The 18,730-nt window shown below is 43.8% G+C and overlaps 1 protein-coding gene across 4 annotated transcripts in view; it reads right to left on the reverse strand.

The window, feature by feature from the left end:
- Nucleotides 1–1,706: 1,706 nt before the first annotated feature.
- The window catches only part of TPD52 (tumor protein D52), a 127,449-nt gene continuing 110,425 nt past the window's right edge, over nucleotides 1,707–18,730 (reverse strand). For 2 of the 4 annotated variants that reach the window (XM_069731518.1, XM_069731515.1), the window contains exons 3-7: nucleotides 17,339–17,487; nucleotides 14,310–14,411; nucleotides 5,086–5,127; nucleotides 3,625–3,673; nucleotides 1,707–2,220 (exon numbers count right to left, since the gene is read on the reverse strand). In XM_069731518.1, the coding sequence (XP_069587619.1) occupies nucleotides 2,107–2,220; nucleotides 3,625–3,673; nucleotides 5,086–5,127; nucleotides 14,310–14,411; nucleotides 17,339–17,487 (456 nt within the window). In that variant the 3' untranslated portion in view covers nucleotides 1,707–2,106. The remainder of the gene's footprint in view (nucleotides 2,221–3,624; nucleotides 3,674–5,085; nucleotides 5,128–14,309; nucleotides 14,412–17,338; nucleotides 17,488–18,730) is intronic. The other 2 variants (XM_069731519.1, XM_069731517.1) reach the window with 1 other exon arrangement.

Consider the following 18,730-nt stretch of genomic DNA (forward strand, 5'->3'; position numbering starts at 1 on the left):
CACAAATGACTGTACGAGTATGTGTTTCCTTTTGCAAACACAGAAAGTAACAAATGCCAGATTTTTTATTAGTAAAAAAAACAAAAAAAAAACAAATAGACCTGGCTATTTTTTCTGCTCTCTAGTGCACTATAAATGAAGAAAAAAAGAGAACTTCAACGACACCATATCACCGTTTGCTAATGCCGAGTCTGGCAACTCCCCTAACGATTGAACCTCTGTATAAGGGCTCACTCACAATGGCGTATAATGCAGCCGAGTTCTGGCCGATGTTTTGTTGGATAGCACTTGGCCCACTTTTATACTATGAAGCAGAGCAGATCTGGGATTATTTTCTCATGCAGATTCATCACAGCATGCTGCGAGTGCATCCGAAAATTGGATTACACACACATACAGTATATACAAGTCTATGGGTGTGTGTGAAACATAGGACTGTCTGATGTACATGCAGACGATGGAGAAATTAATTTCTCCATCTTCTCTGCACCCGTGCTGCGATCACATGCGAGAGAATCGGATCACACTCTGTGACAGTTTCATCCAAGCGTCATCTGAGTTTGAGCCGAGTGTCATTAGCATAATCAGCCCAAGTCTCTCTCATGAGAGACAATACGGCAGTGTGATCAAACCCTTAATCATAGACTACTACTTTCATCTTCACTGGTGCAGTTGTACAACATGTACTGTCTGGAATATTAATTTTAGGGCTCTGACACCTTAGCTTAGCTTTGACACCTTATTCACCATCCTAAAATGGCTGCTGCATTTCCTTCCTTGGCTTTTAAACAGGCTATGGTAATTGTATACACACACAGTGATACCTGCAGAGCTTTATTTTGAAGCACACATGGTGACATCAGTCTTTTGTGGTTGACACAATCTTCTGCAATGTGTAAGAAGGCAACAGGCTTTTTTTGTCATTTTGTGCAAATTTAAATCACAAATTGTTTGAAGTCGAATTGTATGAAATTGTCAGGTCCTGGCGAATTCAATCGATTCACTCATCTCTGATATCCATCTTAGGCTACTTTCACACTAGCGTCAGAATCTCCCTGTCGCAATGCGTCGGGCAGAGATTCCGACGCTAGCGTTTAACGCACTGCACAACGGAGGCAGCGGATGCATTTCTCCGGCGCATCCGCTGCCCCATTGTGAGGTGCGGGGAGGTGGGGGCGGAGTTCCGGCCGCGCATGCGCGGTCGGAAAAAGCGGTCCGTCAGGAGCAAAAAACATTAAATGTAGCGTTTTTTGCTCCCGACGGTCTGCCAATGCACGACGCATCCGTCGCACAACGGATGCGACGTGTGGCAATCCGTCGCAATGCGTCGTCAATACAAGTCTATGGGGAAAAAACGCATCCTGCAAGCACTTTTGCAGGATGCGTTTTTTCTGCAAAACGACGCATTGTGACGGATTGCAGTTAACGCTAGTGTGAAAGTAGCCTTATGTGATATTTGATCTCTACAGGATGTTGAGTCCACTGACAGCAAACAATTGGAAATGCATTCACCAATTACATTATACAAATTATAAAATAATACAAGTTAAACAGGGCCAGATCTTATGTAACCTGGAAAATGTGTAATGCAAATCCTGTTCATCTTCCTTCCAGTAGAAATACTGACTAAGTCAGAAGATTATGTGAGAAAAAACACATACAACAAAAACCAACAATTGCAGGCTGAAGCGAAAGAATACTCGCCATGGTTCTCACGCATTTATTTCAGGTTTTATTAGTGTCTACACAGTAAATGCAGAATTCAGTGTGTAACAAAATCTTGGCAGTAGTAAAGGAGTAATGTAACATGTTGCATAAAAATCCCTTCGTCAATCCCGCCCAAACATTTGGTTAACTCTTTTTTCCTATCACAAATATATATCGGTCACCTGCAGCGGCTTCTGTCCTTGGTTTAGCATTTGCCAGGTTCAGCTACTAAATGGCAACAGACTGCCCTGTGAGCAAGTGATGGATACACAAAAGACAAAAGGAAAAGCCAAAAAGGGCAAAGGAAACAAAACCTGTCGGAAAACACAGGGGGCGCTCTGGGTGTGCTTTCAATCATCCTGCAGCATCTTTCAGATGTGACCGGTTACAATGGCGAGCTCACTGGTTTTCAAGGTCCTTCTCTGTGAGGTCATCTGTGGCACTGGCGTTGGCTGCGGAGGTCAACACTTCTCCAAAATCTCCGGCTGGTTGTTTGGTGCCACTTACTTTTGACTGCAACAAAGTAACATTCAAGAAGTGATGTAAAGATTATTGGAAACAAAGTTCTTGTTCACAGCGACAGGGTTTTGTTTCGTTTTTTGCCTGTGAATACGAAACCGCAACAAGGACAAAAGTCACATTGTAGATGTCCTTTCACTTTACCAAGATCTCATTGAAGGCCCTGTCTCTATCCCATCTTCAGGAGTGCACTGCCCCCCCAACTCTTGGCTCCCAGCTTGCCAGGGGGCAGTGTGCTCCAGAAGACTGAAAGTTTGGGCCGTTGCCATGGTTAAAGGGGTATTCCCATCTCCAATATCCTATCCCAATATGTGGTAGGTGCAATAATATTACCAAACACCTCCAATTAGAAATATACTATAGGTCTTCTTATAAGCTACGTCACTTACTTATGTACACAGCATTACAGTAGCTTAGGTATCCATGGTTACGACCACTCATATAGTGACAGTCGTTAGTGGTCATAACCATGGATGCCTAAGTTTCATTACAGTAGCTTGAGGACATGAGGTAAGCAACATAGCGAATCACTATACTACATTTCTAATTGGAGGTACTTTCCAATGCTATTATTATTACACCTACTACATATTGGGCTAGAAGCTTGGAGATGGGAATACCCCTTCAAGCTGATGGGCCAAACTGTCTGTTCTACCAGGCAGCATGGAAGAAGACATTGAAATTGAGCATATTCGATCAGCTTCAGAGCCTGCAAAGATGCTCTCCTTGTCTATGAGACTGGCCACCTCAGAAGTGGCTGATTACAGGTCATTGACAAGGTTAACTACAGAATTGAAAATCTCTCTGAATGCTGAGCTCTGTGTAACCCCGCCCTCCACCACTGATTGGCAGCCTTATGTCAATGTACACTTTACACAGAAAGCTGCCAATCAGTGGTGGAGGGCGGGGTTACACAGAGCAATTGACTAGGAGGCACAAGGAAGCTAGTCCTGTAGTGATAAAATCAGTGATTTATCAGCAAGAGATTATTAAAACAGCAACACAGCCCAGTAAGTGACATTGCTAGAATCAGGCCATCAGCCCATAACAGATTCCCTTTAAATATGCAAAACCTGTCACTTTTTCCCCCTTTTATGCTTCGAGTGCATTTACAGCATACATATTGAACATCATATGTATGACAGGAGGCTGTGTGTATGCAGTAAATACTCCCCATAAAGAAGCACAATGGCAAAAGAAGAACTCACCTGCCACCAGTATTCTGTTATAGAAAAACAGAAACCCTGGTATCTATGACTGAATGCAGAAAAATGCCAAATGCAAACATTAAATACAAATTTAGAGGTCTCCCCAATCACTTCACATCCATACAATCACACCATACAATCACACCACACCTACACACAGTACATTTTATATCCAAACAGTATCACAGACCTTCAGGTTTTCCACTTTTTCCTCAAAAGACTTGAAAGTGGGTGAATTCCTAAAAAGATAAAAATGGAGCAATGTTACATTCATATAATAGTCAGTATTTTCCATGGGGGTGAATAACAGCAATTCAAGCATATATGTTATAAGAACCGCATTTACGATCAAGTCCACCACTAGGGCATTGATACTTTGCTTGAAAGACAAGACTGGTAGGAGTCCACAGTATGTTACCCAGAAAGGACGCTGCTGGGGAAAGTGCAAGATCCCACTTCCATTTTGACTATTCCTGCAGCTGCATTTTTATAGCTAGTGCTCATGTGAATTATTTTCAGCTTCACTTTCAGTTTCTTAAAGGGAATCTGTCAATAAGATTTTGGCATGTTAACTGAAGACAGCATGCTGTAGAGGTTAAAATACAGATTTTGGCGATGCGTCTCTTATCAAGCTCCGTGATTTTGTCTGCAATGATTGTTTTAGCTGATCATTGCTGGACACCGCAGTGCTTTCCTCCTGGCCTGGCTCCGCCCCCTCCTGTGATAAGTAGCTCGCTGTCTATGGACCTTGTATCTACAGAGCCTGCTGTGGGCGGGGTTAGATTTCTCAGCTCTGCTGCATGCTAAATGTAAAACCTCTGATTGTGTCAGAACCGCTGCCCTCAGTAATGTAAGTGATACATTGTTGGATTCAGCCTCTCTTTACCTACATCAGGCTGCTCTCAGATGAGGGAGCAAAAACCTGCTGACAGATTCCCTTTAAGCTTTGCTGGCTTGTTGTCACCATGACATGACATCACCAACATCTCCGATGATGTGACAAGCCAAACGGGAGGACAAACTACTAGACATCAATAACCTTCTTAAAGTTCTTTGAATCATAATTTACGTAACAATCCTCCATCTGGCCATATCAATAAATAACTATTATAAGAATGATTTTAAGCCTAAAGTGAACATTTCTGGTGATCACGGAGAATATTCTTTATTTTACCAGTATAGTCTTTATTGTGTCTACAGAAGTCATAATTTAAAGGGGAATTCTTTAAATTTGGGCAAGGCGTGTAATATCTGCCTGCTGTGCGAGTGACCTGGAAGATATCTGTAGATGTGACATCACCAGCCCCGCCCCCCCTCTCAATGCGGATCGGGTGGAGCTGGATTACCCCTTGGCTATAAAATCTGTTTATTGGGGTGGGGGTCGTTGAATTGCCTTGTGATATGCCAGTTAAGCAAAACATGTGCTGTCAGTCAAATAAATTCCCCCAGAGATCCAGATCTGCCTAATAAGCACACCACACATCAATTCCAATAGTTCTCCAATGCGCACATTGGGAGGTAGTGTTTTTTTTTTACAGCATCTCCAATATATGCTACCAAGGAAGGCTGGAATGAAGGAAAATGCCCTTTAAGGGTAATGCAGGCAGATACGTCATGCACGTGTAATTAACCTTATTGCGCGATACTTTACCTCATAGCAGGCATACTAATTGAATGCTGTATAGAACGTATACTAGTAGGCAGCATTAAAGAAAAAAACAAAATAAAATTATTCAAAGATACTATATCTACATGCATCACACATTATAGGAGGGAGAGAAAAAGGTTACAGGCAAGAGAGCATTAGAGATGGTGATAAAGGAGCAAAGAAGGAAACTATATATACACATATATACACACACATTATATATATATATATATATATATATATATATATATATATATATATATATATATATATATATATATATATATATATATATATATATATATATATATATATACACACACACACATACGGTATACATACACACACACACATAGATAGATATTTTCCATCCCACACAAGAGCATAAATATAGCAGGTGAAACTTTCACATCAGAACCCTGGCGGAGCTCAAAAGGTCCATGTGGAGGTCAAAACTAAAGACTCATGAGTTCGGGGGCCCTGTTGACTATTTTGCAATCTTCAAGTTACACCAAGACATACTGGCAGCATCCTTCAAATCACATCCAGATAATGGACTCTTGTTGGAAAACTAACAAAAAAAACACAACGAATGAGAACAAAGAAGCAATGAGACGAATAAGTCTCATCAAATGGAGGAGAGGGTATTATACTAGCAGAGCGAGGAGGGAGGTTTGAGAAGTAAAAAGCGGATTACAGGTTTTCAATCATTAACAAGCAGAAATCTCGATCGCGAGAAGTAACCGGAACACTAGAAAGCTGCAGAACCTTCTACATTAATGTTTCCTGACATAAAACTGGACATCCCCCCACAAAGTACGGGTACGTGTGCACATTTAGTATTTGCAGCAGATTTGTAGCGTGAAAAACACTGTAAAGTACGCTTTTTTACATGCGTTTTTTAATGCTTTTTTTTTTACCACTTATTTGAATGTGTGAAAAACGCTGCAAGCACGCTGAAAGGATTGACAGATCTGAAAAAAAAACGCTTTGAAGGTTTATATCTGGGAGGAAAAAATTAGCAGCGTGTGCATGAGATTTTGGAAATTTCATTCACTGACACTGTAACAGCACTGCATTTTTTTTCCCCCCAGTGGCAAAACACGTTGCAAAAACGCAACGCATAAACAAGTCCTATAGGTGTTAAAAGTTACAAATCTTTAATTTTATGCATTAATTAAAAAAACCTTAATGTACCAGCTATGGGAATGAACACTGTAAAAGATTGCACCAGTTACAATCAGCGGCTGCCTCTTTTAAAGAACTGTTCTGCAGGTTACAAGATGAAACGTTATCACATAACATAAAACTGAAAAAAATCCTGTAAGAAGACTTATTACAGTGGGCGAAGTAAACCGAGAATATTCTTCATATACGGCATCACCTTGGTATAAGCAAATACGTAAAAATTCTATTCTACATTGCAAATCTCAAACCTGGCAAATGGCTTCCACCATCTCTAATAATAGATTTTTGGCACAATTATACAAATACATTGCGAGGCATATTTCATCTTTCCAGTTCCCTTTTTCTGGACCTGGGTAAGAAGTCTGGAACAAAATATTCAGATTTCTGCAAACTCAAAAGTGCATGCTGGTAAAAGATGGCCGGCAATGTAATGAAAATATTTATGTGCAGATATTAGACTGCCTGCACGAATAAATTCTTGGCAGGAGGTTCAGCTGTCGTACATCAAGAGCATCTGTTCTGTGTAAGACGCCCAAACAATAAAATCCCTGGCTCGGGGGGGTGAGAACGTTACACGGACCCCCACATGCAGCTGCAGATAAAATCACAACCTGAACTAAGTAACTAACAGAAGAGAAGGACCCACTTCTGAGTAATACTGCATCGTCCTACAGCCCGAATATAGTGGGCATATTAACGATGACCCGTCATTAGCAGAGTTGGTGCGAATCGATTTGCAGGACCATTGGCCACGTCAGTAATCTGTGGCTGATGGATGAGAGCCCCGAGAAGCGCCTATTATATGCCGACATCTGTGGTTTGTCTTTTGATTAGCCGTCCTGGCGTCACGTGTGTAAGGAGGAAGACCGGGTATCAGGTGCCTGCATCATGCTGGGTTCGGAACTGCTGAGGCTGCGTCCCATGTTGCCCAGGGGAAAGAATAGGGGACAGGACAGGCCCCATGACCCGGGAAGAGGGGGTGTGACTAAGCCAGGCAGTGAGGAGAAAGCGCGCAAAAACCAACATGTTTCCCGCCAGCAATGAGGGCAGAGGCAGGCATGCCGTGTGCTCCACAGTATGAGCGACAGCGCAGGGCAGAACTGCTGCAGAGCTTTCGTGTACGAGTCACGGAGCCAGTGAGAGCGCCGAGCGCCTGGCTAAGCAGAGTGCAGCGCTCGTGCAGAGGAGCAAAGGACTGGTGAAGAACCCTGAGGTGCGTCCCCCATTGCTGGCAGAAGCACAGGGGCACCCGTGTGGGACAGAGACTATTGCAGAGATCCTCACTTCGGCTGGGACTAGGGGCTTAGCGGGTAAAACCGGAGACTGCCCGCTGCCGCCAGAAGACTGATTGTTAACTTTGGACACCATCTGAGGACCTTGCACCGGCACTACTACTACTACCCCCATCAGAATGTGGCTTAAGGAGCATCAGCGGGAGCCACGATAAGTGTTATTTGCATATAGGACTGTTGCTTTAATTCTGCCTATTCATTTAACCCCGATTCATTGTTTATTAATTCCCTGCTATCTCCCTGCAAGGAGTTTATTACTGTAGATTAAACCACATTCTTGTTGACCCCTGCTCTGTGCAACAATGTCGTCACACCAGGCTGGCTAATCAAAAGAGGAGCCAAGGATGCCATCAGGTAGCAGGCGGTCCTCCGCGCTCCCATCCAGCAGCCACAGATTAAGGACATGGCCGATGGATCAGGAACTGCGAATTGCACAAACTCTAGTAATTAGTTGTATCTGCTCTCCAGAATTTGGCATTGTTCCCGCACCTCTTGAGAGATTGCCTCCTCTTCAGTGTTTGTAAATCTAGTCTTGTCATCAAATGGCATGATCCTCATAAGGAGGCACAAAATAATGGCAAGTGACCGCTCCTCTATAGAGACTGGCTAGTTATTGGGGACTAGCTCTTTCTTGTAACTAGTCCATGTAAAATCTGTACACGTTTCCAATATACTTTCTGCTTCAGTTTCTTACTGCGCTTGTCCGTAGCCCACCACGATGGGGGAAACGCATCAACACTGATGCATCGTCCGCGCAGTGCACAAGTCAGATTCCTATTATAAGCAGAAGTCGTCATGTCCAATCTTACAGATACATGCGCAAGTCTATAAAAAAGTGCAGCAATGGCTTCATAAAATGACGTAAAATGGAACAAACGCATTGATAAATTTGTCCATCTACATTGGTTGTCTCTGTAAGCAGTATAGGCTATCCCTATAATCAGTGTAATGTGGCCTCTAGTAGAGATCATGAAAATGTAAAAATCTAATTAGAGAGCGTGGAACAAAGTGCAGGGCACGAGAATACAGTTTAATGCCATCCCATGCGCTATACAGAAGGTTTTGGATCCGCATATTGGATAATAGATGGGGTTTCCAACCAGCTATGATGTATGGGCATATAGACTGGCAAAAATCATGACAAGGATTAAAAGAAAAAAAAAAACAGAACATGAAATCTCCCCTTCACGCCCGGAGCCTTTTTCGTTTTCGTTTTTCGCTCCCCTCCTTCCCAGAGCCATAACTTTTTTATTTTTCCGTCAATATGGCCATGTGAGGGCTTATTTTTTGCGGGACGAGATGTACTTTTGAACATTACCATTGGTTTTACCATGCCGTGTAACAGAAAACGGGAAAAAAATTCCAAGTGCGATGAAATTGCAAAAAAAGTGCAATCTCACATTGGTTTTTTGTTTGGCTTTTTTGCTTGGCTTTTTTGCCAGGTTCACCAAATGCTAAAAATGACCTGCCATTATGATTCTCCAGGTCATTATGAGTTCATAGACACCAAAAATTTATAGGTTCTCTTATCTGAGTGGTAAAAAAAAAAATTCCAAAGTTTGCTAAAAATAAAAAATTGTGCCATTTTCCGAAACCCGTAGTGTCTCCAATATTCGTGATCTGGGGTCGGGTAGGGGCTTATTTTTTGCGTGCCGAGCTGGCGTTTTTAATGATACCATTTTGGTGCAGATATGCAATAACGGGCGATCAAAGGCGATCGCCCGTTATTGCATTTTAATGCAATGTCGCGGTGACCAAAAAAACGTAATTTTGGCGTTTAAATTTTTTTTCTCGCTACGCCATTTAGCGATCAGGTTAATCCTTTGTTTTTATTGATAGATCGGGCGATTATGAACGCAGCAATACCAAATATGTGTAGGTTTGATTTTTTTTATTGTTTTATTTTGATTGGGGCGAAAGGAGGGTGATTTCAACTTTTATATATTTTTTATTTTTTTAAATATTTTTAAACACTTTTTCTTTTTTTTTTTTGGCATGCTTCAATAGCCTCCATGGGAGGCTAGAAGCATGAACTACACTATCGTCTCTGCTACATAGAGGTAATCTGTGCTTCACCTCTATGTAGCAGAAATGCAGGTGTGCTTTGAATGCCGACCACAGGGTGGCACTCAAAGCAATCGGCCATCAACAACCATAGAGGTCTCAAGGAGACCTCTGGTTGTTATGGCAATGCACCGATGACCCCCGATCATGTGACGGGGGTTAGTGGTGCGAGGACTTCCGGCCGCACGCGCTAGTTAAATGCCGCTGTCAGCGTTTGACGGCGGCATTTAACTAGTTAATGGGCGCGGGCGGATCGCGATTCCGCTAGCGCTCATTGCGCGCATATGTCAGCTGTACAAAACAGCTGACATGTTGTGGCTTTGAGGTGGGCTCACCGCCGGAGCCCACCTCAAAGCAGGGGATCTGCCAGCTGACGTACTATTCCGTCAGCTGGCAGAAAGGGGTTAAAATCAAGGGGGGGGTTGTGTTTTTTTAATTTCTCAAGCAGTTGTCATTTCTGATGATATATCTCCATACATACTGGTAATAAAAGGTGGAAAGCATAAAACATTAGCCATCTACACAGAGTTTTTGTGAGGCCGTCAAAAGCAACGAGTTTCTTATTGGAAACCATTTAAAGGCTATGTTGGAGCGCCCCGTCAGGGCAAGGGGGTTACTCGGTACCGGGTCCGGTGTTCACAGGGGAATGTCACGGTGGCTGACCCGATCCGTGGCCCTGGGACGTCCATATAAAAGGGAAAGGTCTTTAAAGGGATAAGGTTTATGTTTGTGACGCCACCTGTGGTATTCGGTCAGGGTGACCGACGCTGCTTTAAGGTGTCCGCTGGGGTGATGTTACGGCAGCTAGATGGTATACCTTCCCACAGGTGAAGTATATCCCCAGGGCTTCCCAGTGTGTAGATGGTGCTATGGTGAGAGGTGCTCTGAAAAACGAGGACACAGGTTTGCAGTCTCTTTACCTTATTACTGAAGGCTTCAGCGTCCACAGTCCAGAGCACCAGATCACAGGGCAGGCAGAGTCCGGCCGGTTTGGAGGCAAATCCAGAGTCCCCTTGTCCAGGTGGAAATCAGTAGCCTTCCCTTGCGCTGCGGTGGTGTAGTCCCTTACTGCATAAGCTTCAAATAAGGGTCTCACAGATGTGGTGTCTCCCTCTGTCCCCCATAGTCGGATAGGACAAAACCCGTATGACTAGTGGTTTGAGGCTGTTTATAGGGACTCTAGCACGCCCCGGCCTCTGAGGGTTGCCACCGTGCCTCCTGGGTGTAAGTGCTGACAGGTAACGTGCAATTAGCTGTCCTGCCGGTCTCTGAAGTAAGGCATAGAGGTCCTTACTACCTCAGTGTACCGGTTATCTGCGCCTCAGAAGGAGGCAACCTGCACGGGGCTGGTCCCCTTCTGGTATCCTCTCCTGTGCTTTGCTTTCCTGCACGCTCACTGCAACGTATTCTGCTTTCTGAAAATGTCTCCTTCTGGGAGCTGCAGCTCTTAGGGAATGCACAGCTCCGTGGACCCTCTGTCCTCCTCAGACAGTTGTCTGGAACTTTCTAACTTTCCCTACAGACTACCAGTTATATATACATATGGGGAGTCACCTAGTAAATAAAATCAAAAGCTCCCCCTGGTGGCCTGGAGTGTGAATGTGTTGCACGCTTGTGGTACCTGGATGCAGTTATCCTTCCTTGCCTCCAAACGCAGCATCACTCTCCCCTAGAGGAAAGCAACACCACTGTGACGACCAGGACCCTGGGGCGCCACACTATGTGCACACAATCTTTTTGCGGAGTTTTCAGAGCAGACACTCAAAAGTCTTTGCATAGTTTTGAGATTGTCTATTGAGTTGCTGCTCTAAAAACTCCTCTTAACACTAAGTACAGCCTTAAAAATGCCTTTTTTTGGTGAGTTTTGGAATATTTTTGAGATTTTTAGTTTCCACTTAGTTTCTGCTCCATAACCTCTTCATAGCACTTAGTGTGCCCATAGCTTAAAAAACAGGACTGTGGGGGGTCGGGCAAGCCAAACCACTGGCTGACTTAATTTCCCCGATTTCCGAATCCCCAGCACTGTCTCACTACTGAACATGTACATAAAAAGTGCAGCACAGATTCATCTCATCTACGACCACACAGCTCGGCCTCACTACTGAGCATGTACATAAAGTACAGCACAGAGTCATCTCCACTAAAAGCCAAGATCCTCAGCTCAAGAGCAGAACAGACATTTATAGGACATTTCATAACTTTCCCAAATTCTTATGAAAACATTTCCAGCACATCCTGCACTAAACTACTGTAACCAATGTATTATATATTTTAGGAGTTGGTCCATTTTATACAGACTCCAACTCCACCAAAATGGACTTTGACTCCAACTCCACAGCCCTGCAAAATGCTTCTCATTTAGGCCTGTCCCACAAGTCCAGATAATTCCGGTACCAGAAAAATCGGTACCGGAATTATCCGTGTGCTCACGTGGCACATCAGTGTGGCACACGTGAGGCATCCATGTGCCGCCCGTGTGCCGACTGGGTACCACACGCACCGTGCAGGAGACAGCGCTACAGTTAAGCGCTGTCCCCTGCATCTGGTGCTGAAGCCGCCTTTCATTTCTTCTCTCCAGCAGCGTTGTGCTGCCCATTACAGTGATGAATGGGGTGGAGCCGCATATTCATCACTGTAATGGGGGGCACCACGTGACCGCTCATACAGGAGAAGCTGCGGCGAGGAGAGGAAGCAGCGAGGGAGCCGGGTAAGTATTTTATTAACAGCGGGGGGGAGCACAGGGGGTGGGAGGGGGTTGGGGACAGGGATCTTTTTTTTTTTAAACACCAGAAAAAAAAGATTTTTCATATCTTCTCTCCAGCGAACGCTGCTGGAGAGAAGAAATGAATGGCGGCTTCAGCACCACACTGGGGGGACAGCGCTTACTGTAGCGCTGTCTCCTGCATGGCACACGGACTGCATCCGTGTGCGGTACGTGTTTTACACGGACCCATTGACTTTAATGGGTCCGTGTAATACATGCGCTCCCACGAACACTGACATGTCTCCGTGTTTTTCAAACTGACACACGGTCCGTGAAAACACGCTGACATGTGCAGAGACACATTGATTTTAATGTGTCTACGTGAGTCAGTGTCTCCGGTACGTGAGGGAACTGTCACCTCACGTACCGGAGCCACTGACGTGTGAAACCGGCCTTAGGGAGTTTTTTCATTTCCTGAAACAGTATTAAAGAGCCTTTCAAATATATATATATTTTTTTTTAATTTTTTGCAGGCTTTAGGCTATGTTCACACATTCCTGATTTCCCTCCTTTTTTTTCAGGACTAAAAACCGCAGCTCTTTGCAGAAAACGCAGGTCCTTTTTTTGGTGCTTTTTTGATGCGTTTTTTGATGCTTTTTTTATGCAGTTTTCTATGCAGAGAGTCTGTGTGTTTTCTAGGAAGTTTTTTAGGGTTAAAATGGCTGAAAATACCCTAACCCTACCCCTAACCCTACCCCTACCCCTATTCTAACCTTAGTGAAAAAAAAAATTCTTAATTTTTTTATTGTCCCTAACTATGGGGGTGACAAAGGGGGGGGGGAAGGGGGCATTTACTATTTTTTTTATTTTGATCACTGAGATATAACCTATCTCAGTGATCAAAATGCACTTTGGAACGAATCTGCCGGCCGGCAGATTCGGCGGGCGCACTGCGTATGCGCCCGCCATTTTGCAAGATGGCGGCGCCCAGGGAGAAGACGGCCGGACGGACACCGGGAGGCCAGGTAAGTATAAGGGGGGGAGATGAGGGCACGGGGGGGGGGGGGGTGTCGGAGCACGGGAGGGTGGCATCGGAGCATGGGGGGGTGGCATCGGAGCATGGGGGGGTGGGATTGGGGCACGGGGGGGCAGCCACACTGCAGCGGTTCTGCACCACAAACCGCAGAAAACCCGCAGATATTTTTTTTCATCTGCGGGTTTTACTGCGGGTTTGACCTCACAATGGAGGTCTATGGGTGCAGAACCGCTGCAGTTCCGCAAAAAGAAGTGACATGGTACTTCTTTTTTACCGCGGCTATTCAGCGCGGCTTTTTTCGCGATTTTCCGCAATGTGGGCACAGCAGTTCCTGTTTTCCATAGGGTACATTGTAATGTACCCTGCATGGAAAACAGCTGCGGACCCGCAGCGGGAAAATCGCGGCGATTCCGCATGAAAAAAAGGATGGTGTGAACATGGCCTTAGATTGGACTATGCCGAGTTTGAAGTGTTTTCTGATGGAAAAGGCTCCAAAGAAAAGGTCCGCACTTTTTTCGCCCATCAGACGTTTTTCAAAATCTGAAATGGAAGAAAAATGCTCAAAAGACTGAACATATACCTGCAAGTCGTTTATAATAGAAATTAACTGTAACAGTGTTTCAAGTGTTTTTAAAACATCTCAATTTTATTTATTCATTTATTTTTAAAACAGATCTGCTCCAAAAAGCTCCTCATAACACTCCTTGTACACATACCCTTACGTGCCCTGTCCAAATTTTGCTTATCTATTAACCTAGGGTTCTACAATACTATAGGTTTATGAGATTAGACAAAAAGATGACCCAAGACTTATGAATGAGGCCTGACTAGGGAACAATTATTTTTTCCATTACCATTAATAGACAGATAATATTTATATTCATTAAGTCATAAGGTTGTCTATATATAATAATTCCAACAGTACAGTTTCTATATGACTTACTTTACATCCTCCAGCTTTTTTGTTATGACTGATCCAACGGTAGAAATGGCAGCCGAAGCCTTCTGCCCAGCACTGGACAGGGTTTCTGACGTCTTCCTATACCTAAAAAGCAGAAAATAAAATTAAATACAGTATTCACATTTCCATCTGTGCTCTAGATTACGCACTTTTACTGAAAAAGTAGGATCAGATCGAAAACTACATTTAGAAATACTGAGGAAACCTTTTAAGAAATGTCCTTCTACCCCTCATAGTAAACAAGACTATATATTTCGTATGTATAGTCCCCCACACCTAACTGCTCCTGTTCTGCTACCGCTTCTTCAGTGTCAGATCGGTGTCCAGATCTCTTCATATCCAAATGGCCGGTGCAGAGGCAAGGAGACCTACGCGGCCTGAACTGCCCCTCCACTGCCCTTCCATTGGTGTGGGATGGACCATCATTGATTAGGACAGGGCAGTGCCCATAAAGAGAAGGGAGTCCGTTATCACAGGCTCTCCAGGCCTCTGCAGTGGCCACTTTGGACAAGACTAGAACGGGGAACATATTGCAGATAAGAGCGGCAGCAGAGAGGAGGCCAATAGGTATCATGACTATACATCGGCAGTTTATGGCCACAATTATAATGGGGCACAGGGTCCCTTTAAACCTTTCAATGCCCGTTTCTGATTCTTGAGATAAGGGCGCTCCAGCTCTGTTGTTGTTTTGGCACAATTGAATAATGAAATAACATGTCTCCTCACCCCTAGATGCAGACGTCAGATTTTTATGAACGAGTTCTATGTTTTTCACACTCCTAGTCTATGGGGATATGTCCCACACGTCCGCATATTTTTGCAGATGGGGTTATCCACACAAAACATCGAGTCATGTCCTATATTTAGCTAAGTCATGAATCAAACTCATCAGTACAAATCTATGGGTTTGTGAAAATATAAAAAACAGACAGGAACCAGATGCCAACCATCTCATGTCCAATTTTCAAGTTTGTTTGATTGGGGGGGTGGGGGGGGGGTGAAGCTTGAGAAAACTTCTTGTGTGCGAATAAAAAAAAACAACAACAACAAAAAACACACCCTGGTGGTAAAAACTGAAGAAAGTCAAAATATGTCAAACTGATGAAAATCAGACTTTTTTTGTGTACAAGAAAAATCACCGACATCAGAATGAACCTTTAATGAACAACATCTGAATGAAGCCAATATGCAGAGGTCACATCTCTGGGGGATTTTTATGCTATTTGTGTCCTTATAATAATTACAGGTGAAACACAAGGAAAAAAACAACAACAACATTTCTCACTGTAATTGCTGTACAGACAAAAAGAAAAAAGTAGTATTATTTCCCAGTAAAACTTTTTTGTCCCCATTGCACAACAGTGATGCACCCCAGACCGTCATGTTTTCAGATTGCGAAATTATGAAATGTTGGAGGATACAGGAATGAATTTTGGAAGTTTAATATAGAAATATTTTCTCGCCATTTTGTGGACTTTTGCTCTGCTGCTCTTGTGAGGAAATAAATCCCTTGTGCTTCTATGCGAAGAACTCCAGAGGACGGGACACGGAGCGGGGAGGTAAGAGGAGGAATGACTCCAGCTCATGTGACGGTGGGCACACAAGCTCATTAGCCAATTACTGCCGGCACACAGTGCGGATGTGATGCAAGCGGAAATTTCACAAAATGATCCAATGTAAACAGTGAAATCAAATCATGTGCAGCATTTTGGGGAAGAAAAACAAAGCTGCCGTTTTCAGGGGGGATTTTCATGCAAAGGCAGAAGTGGGTTCAAAAGGAATTGGATATATAAAGAAGGGACTTCCAATCCTCCTTCCTGATCGATCCACTTCTAGCTTTGGTTAAAAAAACAACAACAAAAAAAACAACACAACAACGATCAACACTTTATAATTGGTAGGGGTCCACTATCTGAGACACCCACCAGTGCAAGGACACAGTGCTGGCTTACATACATGCATTATTGGTGCAACGCGTGTCGCAGGGACACACGAGTTAGGGTGGCCGACTACCATCTCCAGAACAAGTGAAATTGTGCATTACGAGGAGCTACAGGACTCCAAAGTCCCATACACTGCTTAAGTTCGGCACGGCCTCCACTGATCACAAACTAATGTCATGCCGCCACTAGTGATGAGCGAGTGTACTCGTTGCTCAGGTGGTCTCCCGAGTATTTGTGACTGCTCGGAGATTTAGTTTTTTTGTTGTCTCAGCTGCATAGACATCTTAAATACATGTGGGGATTCCCTAGCAACCAGGCAACCCCCACATGTACTCAGGCTGGCTAGCAGCTGTAAATCATGCAGCTGCGTCAACAAAAACTAAATCTCTGAGCAGCTACAAATACTCGGAGACCACCCGAGCGTGCTGGGGAAAACCCGAGCAATGAGTATACTCGCTCATCACTAGCCGCCACCATATGAGATCGGAAAACACTGGCTATACACCACATATCCAAGCAATATCAGGCACCAAAGCAATGAAATCTGGTGTTCGGTTTATCTCACGAGAACCATACACAAGACAGCGAGCTGCTGCTGAACGGTTCCTTTTTTTCTATACACAGGCAATTAATACATTAATGAAAACTGCATGGAAGATGAAGACCGGAGCAGGCCCGGCAACAAAGATTCTTCTTTTTGGATAACTTTTTCAAAAATCGCGGACACCTAAAATTATTATGGAGAAATTGTAGGAAGGGGGCTCAATATACCAACACAATACCAGTTTCTGTACAGATGGAAATCTTGGGCTGTTCTCTGTTCTTCAGTTGCATTAACTCTTACTTATACAAGTTTTTTTGTTATTCACTCTGTAGTTAAAGACTGCAGATACATTTATAGGTTTTGCAGCTATTTTTCCTGTACGGTAGTGCAATAAATCATAGAGAACGGAGCCTATCACAAGTTTAATGCCAACAGTGACACGAGGCGCCTACTATAGATCCTACATCACTTTTTGTAGAGCGCAGCTGGTGAACTTGGGACATGGCACACTGGGAAGGACTTACACATTGGTGGAGGCCACATCCTGAAAGCCTTTAGAAATATTTTGTTTCAGCTCCGCCAATGGGGTGACACCAAGTTTCCTTTTGATGTCTGCTAGATGCCGCTCCTTGGCAGCCAGCACTTGGCTGAGTGTTTGGATTTCATCCTCCACCTGGAACAATGTGACACAAGAGGCATTATATAGACAATCAAACTGATAAATGGACCCCACTAAAAAGGTCAGTAGGTGGAAGGAGAACTCCTTGCAAGTAAAAGATTGCTTCTGTAATCATAAGGAATCATGAAAGTGTCAAATCTTTCTTCTGTTGAGAGTTTTTTTTTTTTTTTTTTTTTTTTTTTAATTTCCCATCCAGATCCTGAAATCCCTACAGACCTAAAACATTCTGGATAATCCCTGATCAATGGCGTCATGGTACTGCATAAAACAATAACTCCTCATGCCTCCCAGAACAGAACGCCCTGTGTCTCCTACCAGTCTCCTGACATAAACAAAGTCATGTGACAACAGGAGGCCAATCAACAGCAGCCTTTAAATTTCCAGCCAAATGCAAAAATAGTTTTTTTTACACAGAAATGTGAAATCATGGAGTGGTTGTATGAAAAGGGCTCAGGTCAGGAGCTGAGCCCACTCCACACAGGACAGATGCTGGCAATGTAATACAGCTGTCTCCCATTTTTGCCGTTCAACAACTTAAATGCCACTGTCAATCATCTGCTGTGTGATCCCAAGTGGAGTATCCATTCCAGGTGGATAAACAGGGTATCTTCAGTGGACTTGGTCTTTAAAAGTCACTCCCTTTAAAATGGTTATCTTCTTAATATATTGCAATCATCACATATTCTTGGCATATATATGGCATCCATATCCTCACTCCACGACACAGACAGTGCCACTGCTTTCTACAATGCCACTCTTGCATCAGCTATTGACACAGTTGCCCCTCTTGTCCATGGCAGAGTGTGACGTATCAATAGACAACCTTGGCACAATAACACCACTAAAAAGCTCCGGCAAGTGTCTAGGGTTGCGGAGCGGCGTTGGAAGAAAACACACTCGCAAGACGACTTCACTGCATTCAAACAGGCAACACTCACTTTTAAATCTGCTCTCACCTCTGCTAAACAGGCCTACTTCACAACCCTCATATCTTCCCTATCCTACAACCCCAAACAGTTGTTCAAAACCTTTAACTCCCTCTTCCACTCACTACTGCCCCTCCAACCTCCCTCATCTCTGCTGAGGACTTTGTCACACACTTTAAAAATAAGATCAACCAGACAAGGCAAGTCTTCATTGTTCAACCACCACAACCCCTTTGTATACCAGACCAATGCCCAAACCCCATAACTTCCCTATCCAACATCACTGAAGGGGGGCTTAATTGTCTCCTCTC

This window comes from Ranitomeya imitator, chromosome 6 (genome assembly GCF_032444005.1).
Source record: "Ranitomeya imitator isolate aRanImi1 chromosome 6, aRanImi1.pri, whole genome shotgun sequence".
NCBI classification, from domain to species: Eukaryota; Metazoa; Chordata; class Amphibia; order Anura; family Dendrobatidae; genus Ranitomeya; species Ranitomeya imitator.